This window comes from Tasmannia lanceolata, unplaced genomic scaffold, assembly GCF_043159265.1.
Source record: "Tasmannia lanceolata isolate RefF3 unplaced genomic scaffold, GAP_Taslan_0.1 ptg000012l, whole genome shotgun sequence".
Taxonomy (NCBI): Eukaryota; Viridiplantae; Streptophyta; class Magnoliopsida; order Canellales; family Winteraceae; genus Tasmannia; species Tasmannia lanceolata.
Genome location: NW_027518689.1, coordinates 28,370,807 through 28,382,277, shown reverse-complemented (window position 1 = coordinate 28,382,277; position 11,471 = coordinate 28,370,807). Strand labels below are relative to the sequence as shown.

The 11,471-nt window shown below is 39.1% G+C and overlaps 1 protein-coding gene across 2 annotated transcripts; it reads left to right on the top strand.

Annotated features, from left to right (window-relative positions):
- Positions 1 to 418: 418 nt before the first annotated feature.
- LOC143887791 (calmodulin calcium-dependent NAD kinase-like) lies at positions 419 to 10,506 on the top strand. Of its 2 annotated transcripts, none has more exons than XM_077391967.1 (9): positions 419 to 575; positions 672 to 854; positions 2,402 to 2,625; positions 3,082 to 3,143; positions 6,080 to 6,307; positions 6,405 to 6,537; positions 8,281 to 8,612; positions 8,696 to 8,840; positions 10,100 to 10,506. In XM_077391967.1, the coding sequence occupies exons 1-9, from the start codon at positions 566 to 568 to the stop codon at positions 10,337 to 10,339; spliced, it is 1,557 nt and encodes a 518-aa protein (XP_077248082.1). In that variant the 5' UTR covers positions 419 to 565; the 3' UTR covers positions 10,340 to 10,506. The 2 variants fall into 2 exon arrangements, with proteins under 2 accessions (XP_077248082.1, XP_077248083.1); XM_077391968.1 differs by lacking the exon at positions 419 to 575 and adding an exon at positions 2,099 to 2,319 and having other exon boundaries at positions 733 to 854.
- The last annotated feature ends 965 nt before the right edge of the window (positions 10,507 to 11,471 follow it).

Sequence of the window (11,471 nt, the reverse complement as noted above, 5' to 3'; positions counted from 1 at the left end):
AACTCATCAAACCAATTTTTTTTCCAAATGGAGTCAAGTTGAGTTGCATTAACCTAAGGTCAAAAAGAAAAAAATATATATATAAGAGAATTACTAGCGTCAACATTCAGGAGGTGGCTGGTCTGTGGTCTGTCGCGAAAAGCCTTTTGTGATGGAGATTAGCAAATCCCAAAATATAATACTAGAAAATTAGATGACCAAAGTCGGGTACAAGACCTCAAGCCTAACCCAACCCAAAATTAAATAAGCCTAACTCAACTCAACTCAACTCAACTCAACTCAACTAAGCCTTTCTCCCAGACTGGTTGGACTGGACCCAACCCAACCCAAAATTAAATAACCTTTATCTGATCCAAAACTAAATAACCCAAACTCAACCCAACCGGAGGAGATGCCAACCCAACCCGAGCCAAGATAGGGTATAACCGACCCAAGTTGCACCCTTAGATCAGAGACAGACCCCTAAAATATAAAAAGGTGAGCTATTTCTTTCTTTAATCTCCTTTCATTTCGTTTACCCTCCACACTGAATTCGACAGCCACTTCTTTTATCCGATCCAAAGTGATGCAGAAAGGTGCGTCCAAAAGCTCCACTACTCCCTTTACCTTTTTTTCTTCTTTCTCCTTCCTACAAATATTTTATATTTCCCCATTTTTATGACTTCCTTCAGATGGGCAAGGCAAAGTCAATCTCCTTCGGATCTTGGCTTTCTCTTCAGTGGGTTTTCTAACGGCATCGGCAATATATTTTCACGGTCGAAAACGGATTATGAGAGACAAAAATCCCGTTCCGTTATTGATCATGACTGGCTCTGGCCGTGTCGATAAGCTCGAAAGCTTTCCTCGCTATGTAGGTAAAAATTAATCATCTCAAACCCATCTCAATTTTGCAATTTTTTTTTTTTTCTTGTCTTCTTTTTTAATAGGAATTTGGTTCATGAATTGGGTTTTAATGGTAGTTTAAAATCATGGGGAGTCGATTTAAGTAACAATAATATTTCACAATTCCTGTCTCGAGTCTTCAATTTTTCTGCTTTTTTCAATGGTAATAAGAAAAAAAAGGGATTTCAGAATGTAATTTTCTCATGGGTTTTGATGGTAGTTTAGTTAAATTTAAGAAGAAAGTTTTCTCATGGGTTTTTTTTTTTTTTTTTTTCTCATCGGGGTTCATGGATTTTAAATAAGTTTTAATATTATTTTTTTTTTCTCACTGGGGAGTTAAACTTTGCTTTTATATTATAATTTTTTCGCATACGCACCGCTTATACCCTGATTTGACGTGAACAGTGCTCAAATTTAACGCTTTTTTACGTCAAATCACGTTATAAGGGGTGCGTATGCGTACTCCAGGGGGTGCGAATTTAGCATTGCCCTTAAAAACTGCCGAGAAAATGTCAAAGTAAAAAAGGAAAAAGAGTTTTTGTAAGGTGAGCCCACATGAATGAATGATCTGAACCATTCATTTTGCTCCAATGGCTCTCATTTTTGGAGCAGTCTACAACAGGGCATGAAAATTAATGGTTCAGATCATCCATTCGTGTGGGCCCGCTGTCCCTTTTGGATCATATAAAAATCAGAAAAAATGCCAATATAGTTATTTTAGGCTGCTGATATTGGCACTACCATGTTTTAATGATTGCACAAAACTAGTTTGTCTTTTCTTTTCTAATTGGCTTCTTAGCTTTTTGGGAACTGTAATAACATATGAGTCTATGACCACTGTTAGGGGTGCAAGTTTGGCCCTGTTAGCCCTGAGCCCGAACAGGGTCAGGGTTGGATTTTCCAACCCTGAGGGCAGGTCAGGGTTCATTTTTTTAGACTCTGACTCAGGTCGGGTCGGGTTCTGGGTTAATACCTCGGGTACCCTGACCTGGCCCGATCCTAAGTTTTCTATTATAGAATTGAACCATCTGTACATGTTTCTTTTGCTAATTTTTCTATTATCTTGGATTGATGTTTCTTTAGATTATTATTAGTAATTGTCTCTGTTGCCCGTCATGTTGTTGAATTCATAGTCTTATTTTGTTCCCTTTCTCTATTTATTGATCATTTTGTTCTATATGATAAGTGGTTGCTTTATTTTTGGCACTCTTAACAGGTATTTGCACTAGGGTCAATTAGGGCCAGCTCGGCCCTGCCAATCAGGGCCAGCACTGAGCCCTGTAGGGCGGGCAATGGGTTGAGGTTTTTCGGCCTTGACTCAGGGTCAGGGCAGGTCAGGGCCGAGATAATGGGTTCTAGGTTTGGGCTAGGGTTTTGAAAAACCCGACCCTATTGCAGCCCTAACCACTGTTTGGGTTAGTGTAACTATCAAAACAAGTTAGTGCCAATAGCAGTGGCCTTATTTTATTTTCTTATTTTTTTTGGTTTAAGTGCTGAGATAATCTTTTTTTTTTTCCAGCTAGACAAATGGGTTTGGGAGATACGAGCAAGTGCCCCCAGCTGTGCAAATTAGCTTCCGATTATCTTAAAAAAACAAAGGGTTGCGAAGATAATATATTTGCATTTTTCTCCAATTATCCAAATGCGGAATCTATGTATGTGCAACTCATAGAAGAATTTGATAAATGCCTCCTTGCTTATTTTGCATTCCACTGGAATCATGCCACCCTAATGATCAGTCAGGTAAATTTCTCAACAATAAATTTAAATATCGTTTTTATTTTTATTTTTATTTTATTGTCTTTACATATGTATTTTTAGAGAAATTATATGCTGGACGGGCCGACGGCCGAGCATTCACGTGCAGCCCAAAAAACATTAGGGCCCTCATTAATTTTTGGGCCCTGACATAGATAGGGTGTGTATGACCTGAAAATCTTCTCCATGGGATGATCCTAACCTTCCGATTTGTAGAAGTTTAAAATGGACGGCGCAATATTGAAACCTCTACAAATTGGAGGGTTATGTTCATCCTACGGAGAAGATTTTCTAGACAATCCCTATCTATGCCAGGGCCAACAAATGAATGGTTTGGATTATCCAAAATGTGGCCCCCATTGTATTTTTGGGCGTGCCATCTAGCATATAAATTTTCTATATTTTTTATTTTTGTTTTGAAATTTTGAAATTTTATTTCAGGTTTTGAGTGATGATGCGGAGCCCAAAAGCAAGTTTAGAAACATAGTCATGGCCGCTACAAGGTAGGCAAATTTCATTTCTTTAGCATAAAGGTCATTTTTCAAAGTTTGATGAACCTGAATTAGAATTCTTTTTGTTTTACTACTTGTGAACTCGACCAAGAGGAAATGGAGTGTCTCCATTTTTATAAGAAGGGGAATGATATATCCCCAAAGTTTTATTCCCGGGCCACCCTTATAGACTGTAATGGTAGTCATAAATACACTAGAGGAGGTGGCCCTGAGGTCATTTAAAATCTTATATATTTAACACCTTCTTTATAGCTATTAAATATCTTACACAATTAAAATAGGGAAATGTTATCCGCACTACTGATTTTGATGAGGACACTCCTCACTTTATTAAAAGTACGGTATGGCCCGCACCATAGGATGATCCAAACCGTCCATTAGATGGGCCACAGCCTAAATAGGTTGTGCCCCAAAAAGCATTTCCATAGGTTGATCCTAACCCTCCGATCAGAATGTTAGAGGGTTGATCCTAACCCTCTATAGATCGGAGGATTAGGATCAACCTATGGAAATGATTTTTGGGACACAACCTATTTAGGCTGTGGCCCATCTAATGGACGGTTTGGATCCTCCTATGGTGGCCGTACTTTTAATTATGTGAGGAGTGCCCTCATCAAAATACAGTAGTGTGGATAACATTTCCCTTAAAATATTATAGCTATTTAAAAATCTAAGAAAAGATCTTAAAATTTTTGTGTCGGTTAGACCTGGCAAACGGGTGGGTCGGGCTGGGTCAACCTGCGAGTGATGTGGGTGCGGGTCACATGGGTCGGGTGAGGAAATGACCCGCATTTTTGCAGGTCAGAATTTAGGTGACCCGCGCGGCCCGCGGGTGGGTCGGGTCAACCCGCGGATCACCCGCAAATTCAAACAATTGCTTATTTTAGGAAATGTTATCACTGGATTTTGATGAGGGCGGTATGGCCGGCACCGTGGGATGATCCAAACCGTCCATTAGATGGCCCACAGGCTAAATAGGTGTTGCCCCAAAAATCATTTCAATAGGTTGATCCTAACCCTCCGATCTATAGAGGGTTAGGATCAAGTGATCAACCCTCTAACATTCAAATCGGAGGGTTGGGATCAACCTATGGTGCTAGCCATAACCTATTCAGGCATCAAATCCTTAAAAAATAGATTAGCATGACAAAATCACCATCCTTGGCATTAGAAAAAAAAGCCATCTAACTAGATTACCATAACAAAATCACCATCCTTAAAAAAGTGGGTGCCCACGGGTTCACCCTACCCGACCCGTGTTTTTACGGGTTGGGTCACCCGCGGGTTAGTTTTGACGGGTCACTAAAACTCAGACCCGTGCCCGCAAATTTGCGGGTGGGTCGGGTCGACCCGCGGGCACGGGTCGCATTTGCCAGGTCTAGTGTCGGTGGAAATGGTCTCACCCTAAACAATCATGATGTAGTGGTGGCCCTACGTTAGGGCCCGGCATTCTTTTCCGATTTTATTTGAAAAAAAAAAAAAAAAAAAAGGGGCGGTGGGCCACATGTTAGAATATTACATGGGGTTGCTTTGGACTCTACGGCACATGGGATCGTTTATTTATTTGGATGGAGACTGATGTCTATCTCTACATATTTTATACTGTTGTTCCGTTTGGTACATGATATTGACACTCTCTTGGTTTGACAATAGCATTCATCTCTTAAACTAAACATTTCTTTCACGGGATAAAATTGTGAAATGGATCGAAAAGCTTCATTATTAAAACAAGTGGGCGCAGATATCATTTTCCACTATCTTGAATAACAATTTAGGGCACGTTTGGCTGCCAGGAATTTGTTTTCATGATAAATCGAGCATCTTCAAGTGAGAAGACCCTGGAAATCATGAAATAAAATCCCAGAAACGGCTGTCGAAGTTGATAAAAATCCGGAAAATGCTAATCTGCTTTTGAGCAGAGTTTTTTTTTTTCCAATTTTTAGCAACTTCTCATCACGAAGACAACCGTTTCTGGGATTTGGTTTCCTGATTATTAGAGACTTTACAATTGAAGATGCCTGATTTCATGAAAACAAATTCCTCGCAGCCAAGCGTGCCCTTAATAATGAGGAAAACACTTCCAAAATGGCTGTCCCCATGATGAGAAGTTGATAAAAATCCGAAAAATGTTAATCCGGTTTTGAGGAGAGTTTTTGGTTTCCGATTTTTAGCAACTTCTCATCACGAAGACAACCGTTTGTGGGATTTGGTTTCCTTATTATCAGGCCTGTACAATTGAAGATGCCTGATTTATCATGAAAACATGAAAACAAATTGCTCGCAGCCAAGCGTGCCCTTAATAATAAGGAAAACACTTCCACAATGGGATTTCCTTTATTTGACCACAGAGACAATTTGGTAAATTCCACAGCTTTTTTTGTTGCATTTCGTGGGGGTATGAGCTCACTTCCTTGTCTTTTGCGCATGGTTTTGCTAGCAGCCCTCTAATAATAATAATAATAATAATAATAATAATGATAAACTGAAGGGCAGCCTTGCAAAAACCCAGCGGCAAGGGCACCCCACTTAATCCATGTCACCCTACCGCATTAATAACAGTAAGTACTGAAAAATACAATAATAAAGGAATGATAAATCATGTTGGATGACATGGGTTGAATGGGGCGCCCTTGTGGTAAGGTTTTTTGCAGGGCCGCCCTTTAGTTTAGCATTCCTCTAATAATAACAATTTATGTTGTAAATGTAAATTTCTCAATAGATGAAAGTACCAATATCATTTCCCTAAATATATTATTATACATGCAAATTTCTCTTTAGCTATTAAATACTTTATAGTTTTAAATTTCTCAATAGATATTTAAATACCTTACATTTTAAAGCTTTGTTCTATTTTTTACTTTATAAAAACTCAGTCATAAAGCAACATATTATTACTTAATTATTTACATTTGTTTTGAGTGTGTTAGAAAACAGAGATTTGAGAGGGTGACAAAGAATCTAAAGGTGACGAGAGTATTCTATACGTTAGTGGAGGAGATGAAGGCGATCTGGTCCCCTTCGAGCCGCCACGATGATTCTCAGTGCACAGAGGTGATGGTGCCGGTGGCCCACAGCGAGCGGAGCCCAGTTCTTCTTCTCATGGGTGGTGGAATGGGAGCTGGAAAGAGCACAGTGCTTAAGTTCCTTCTCGAGGAGTAAGAAAAATGATATTTCCACTCCCTTTGAAAATGTTTGTCTTTTCTTGACAGTCAAAAACATGAAATTGATAAGGGGTGTATATAACGTAAGCAGATCGTTTTGGTCAGAGGCAGCTGGAAATGCGGTGGTGGTGGAGGCAGATGCATTTAAAGAAACGGACGTCATATACAGAGCCCTCAGCAGTTCAAGAGGCCACCACCATGACATGCTCCAAACCGCTGAGCTGGTAGATTTCTATTAAATATTACTTTCAAACTTATCATCTATCTATCTTTCTATCTTCTGGTTTTTTGTGCTTTGACTTTATTTTGAATTCCTGTGTGTTGATAACTTGATACTGGCACCCCTACAATTAGGGTCTCTCTCTTAGGTACCTAACCAATATGCCAAAAGCCCCAAAGCTGATGGAGCTCATGAGTCAGACCCGTTAAACTTGTCTCATACAAGGCTAATTCTCACCTAGTTTCATACCTAGGCAAGCCTCTACTTAGGGCCGTAATGTTTCACGATGCTTCTGCATTTGTTGTCCTCAACGGTGGCCCACTCTTTGGCGGCTTTCAATCTAGTCTTTTTCTTTCTTTCTTTCTTTTTTTCCAGGTAGCGCTTTCCACTAGTTGCCCCTTCCGTGACAGCCTATTTTGCTGTGACTTTTAATGTACCCTTTTCTTTTCCATGCAGCCCTCTCCATAGGTCACCCCTTCCGTTGAACAAGTGACATGGTAACTACTTTGATACCAAATGTTAAGTACCTAACTAATATGCCAAAAGCCTCAGGTCTGACATTGAATGTGCATTAGGCTAGGCCCTTTAAACTGTCACGTACTAAGTTGGGTCTCACCTCGTCACACCACATAGGACTCTCTCTCTCTCTCTCTCTCTCTCTCTCTCTCTCTCTAAACAAAAGGGTAATGTTGTTATTTAGACATAATAGACTGGAATTCCCTAATATTAGGGGTGGCAATATCAAACTCAACAACGATCTGATATCATTTGAGGCACCATTTGTTTAGTCATAAGGTCATATTCACTTATTCAGCATACCAACAAACTCATTTAAATAATCATTCTTTTAAAAACTGTATAATGATAATGACTAATTAGCTCGAGTGGTAGTTGTTGAGTCTTTATTATTTATAAGACTTTAAAACAAGCCCTTTGTCTTTTTCTTAAATCATATTTCAAATACTATGCTTTATCATTACATACATTTTCTATTTTTTAATCTCTTAACCTTTATACATTTTTTTTTCATAAACATTTCAAAGATGTTTAGATACAACCTTTTTTCTTTCGATAAAAAGGGATTTGACGGGATATTTACTTTGCATGGTTTGTGTGGCATATTTTATGCAGAATCATGCTGAATTTGACATGAAATTTATTGAAAATGGCATCCACCCAAAATTTCATACACCCTCTCCCCCCATCAATGATTTCACTTGTAAATGTGTAATGAAAGAAAAATCACAATTGGACTATCCTATCTCAATCTTTCCCCTAAAATTAGATAGGCATTTCCATCTTTGTAATTTACCATATAGGTTAAAAGTAATAATCCGAAATGCATGGTCTGCACATGCACCACAATTGTACGAGGAAAATCATTGGTGTTCTGAACATTTTCACCCCAAAAAAATAGAAATTGTGTGGAACTATATTGCGTTTTTAGGTTACATGTCTTCAACTAGCATTCCTCTATCAAATTACTAATCCCAATGATTTTATCCAATCCTAAAATGTGGTTTTGATAATGGGAAATAATAAAAGGAAAAGTATATTTCCACCCGTTTCCCAGCATTTTCACTCATTTTGTTCATATTTTCCTAAAAGATATAGTTTTTTTAGGACAATACAAACAAAATGGGTGAAAATACTAGAAAAAAGGTGGTAAAACATCACTAAACAAAAGAATAATAATCCTTAATTTTTAGTTCAAAGCAAGTTCTTCAGTAAGTAGTTCAGTGGACAGGTGCACCAATCATCAACCGACGCAGCATCTTCCCTCCTGGTGACGGCGCTTAACGAAGGGCGTGACGTGATCATGGACGGAACCCTCTCTTGGGAACCCTTTGTAGAGCAAACCATCGCTATGGCAAGAAATGTTCATCACCATCGCTACCGCATGGGTGTCGGATACAAGGTGTCCAATGACGGGTCTGTTACAGAAAACTATTGGGAACAAATAGAAGAAGAAGAAGAAGAACAAGAACAAGGAGGAACTGTTAAGAAGAGAAAACCTTATAGAATTGAGTTGGTTGGAGTAGTTTGTGATGCTTATCTTGCAGTTGTTAGAGCGATCAGGTATGTGTGGTGTGTCATTTGCAAGGTGAGTGGCATTGAATGTGATTTTGATATATTAAGAGGGGCATTTTTGGAAATTACAGGCGCGCTATACAAATGGGTAGAGCTGTTAGGGTGAAGTCACAATTGGAGTCCCACAAGAGATTTGCAAATGCATTTCCTAGTTATTGCCAACTAGTTGATAATGCTAGGCTCTACTGCACCAATGCCATGGAAGGTCCTCCAAAGGTTAGTTGGCTCATCTCTACTAATACATTAGACCCTTAATATTTTAGGGAAGGGACTAGCAGGGTCCATCACAAAAGGCATTTTGCAGAACGTCTGTTGCGTGAGAGAGGAGTCACCTCATTAACCCCTTTAGGGAAATGATATATTTGCTCCCTTTTCTTCTCCGGGCCAGTCCTCTTTAGGGTATTTAAGAGTTAAGACTACTCTTTTTAAACTACAAGTGGGTGGCTCAAGGAAGAACAGGGGTGAATTGAAGTGAAACAAATACGCCCGCCCGTACTGAACGGGCGACTCTATATGAACCAGTCAACATGGGTCAGGATTAAGAATTTTATGTTACAGTTGGGTTTCTTTGGTTCACTTCTATTGGCTTTCTTGATATACTCACTCATTCTGTAGTTAATATTTAAAATATCATACAAAATCCTTTTCAAATATAAATAGTTAACATTAAAAGTCGATGGTAAAAAGTTTCAACACTTCCTCCCCTCGGACTCTCCCAAGTCTACACTCCCTTTTGCCTTGTCAACATTCTTGTCCTACTTTGTTGAAGTATGAAAGCTTAAGCTTTTGGAGTAATTGGTTGTTTCACATGGTGTTTTCAAAATTCACTACTCCTTGATATTAAAAGTCCACGTGTAAGACCAAGCTAAAAAAAGAAGGGACAGCTTAAGCTTTTGGAGTAATTAGTTGTTTCGCATATTTCATGTTTTGACCTACAAAGTCCATCAAAACTCCTCGACTCTCGATTTATGACCGCGTCAACCCAATACTCAGCCGCATCGTGCCGATTCGATTGGGTCTCCTTTGGCCACGTTTTAACCCGCATTCATATTTTGAAAAACTGAAAATATAGATGTCCTTAAGTAAACAATGGGCATGAGACTGTATCATTCATGGCGGTTCATAATTCACTAGTTTAAAGTTATTTTTCCTAAAAATGAAGTCATATTCAAGAAAAGAGAAACAAAAGGGAGGGGAAATATCATTTCCTTACTGCTACATACACTTGTGAATGGGCTCTTCATGTAACTTCTGCATGATATTGATCATTGATTCTAGGGATTTGCTAGCGTACATCGCAGAAGGCATTTCGCGGATGGTCTGTTAATGAAGACAAAATCCGCTGAAAAGTGAGCCTGGGTGGCTGCTCTCACATGCAACAGGCCATCCGTGAAATGCCTTTTGCGATGGACGCTAGCAAATCCCTTGATTCTATTTAGAATCTCAAAACTGATATGATTTGGATGTGGGTGAAGCTAATAGGATGGAAAGATGGAGATAAAAATATGTTGGTTGATACTCAAGAGATTGACTGGTTAAGGAGAGTGAGCATGTTGAACACGAACGCCGACTCCATCGATGAACTCTATCCACGTGCCAACCTCATGTGCTGCTCTGCGTCCATATGGAATGATTTTGTGTTGGGACCGTCAAGGGCGAGCCTCCAACAAAATCTGAAGATCGCCATCCAACAGATTGAGGATCCAACCTTATGATACAGTCTTGTGTGGCCAGACCGCGAAACCCAAATGGGGAATGCTGGTCTTTTTTAGTGTCGGAACGGGCCTGCCGGTTTGGTTCCGATGGATTTCTCAAATTTCAAGCTTGAATATGAATCCTATTTTAATTGAATATATGTGTCTACGGAAATTGAAACGTTCAATCCTGTATATGGTTAAAAAAATAGGATGACAAAACAGAGCGTGGTTGTGCATTCATGGGGGTTAGTCCTGCCCTAAAATGGGGTGAGGATAGATACTAGGGCTGCAACTTGGGTCGGGTTTTACCCAACCCATATCGACCCAACCCGAAAATAACATAGGTTGGTTTAGAAATCATGGGTCTTGCGTAGGGTCGGTTATAATTTAGAAAACCTGACACAATCTTGGGTAGGGTCGGGTTTAAAGAAAAAAAACCCGAAACCTGACCTGACTTATATGGGTGTACTGTGACATTCTTAAATATCTCTTGAACAAAATAGCAAATTATTTTCTAATATATCGATACAATTGTTTTCATTGAGGTGATCATGTCTATTATGTGAAACTATGGTGTCCTTAAATTTATGCACTTGTTGACATAAATTTAGAGATTTTTGGTGTGAAGATTTGTTTTTTTCCCTACAGTTTTTAAAATTAGTCACTATACTACACTAAAGAAATGAAAATCCGACCCAAGAAACTATCTTGGGTAGGGTTGGGTTTGCAAATCTCGGGTTTTCTTGTAAAAAATTAGACCCAACTAGACCCGAGATAATTCTCGGGTGGGGTTGGTTTTTCGAAAACAAGACCCGACCGACCTACCTGAGTTGCACCCCTACGGGTACCCTATGTCATAAAAAAATTATAGGATGATGAATGGTACTCGTAGGGTGTGTCCATTGGCTGAAAAATGAGGGACCTCATCAAGGATTTAAATTTCAATCTAAATCCGAAATTTCGGGTTTCGGGGGAGACTGGAATCGAAATCCGTATGATCCAAAACATTACTTTATTTGGAGCGAAATTTCGTTTCCCCTTAAATTTCGGCCAAAATTTTAGGGATTTCACCAAAAAATCGGGATTTTTTATAATTATTTAATATTATCCTGAAATTTCAGCCGAAATTACCTAAATTTTACATGATGAA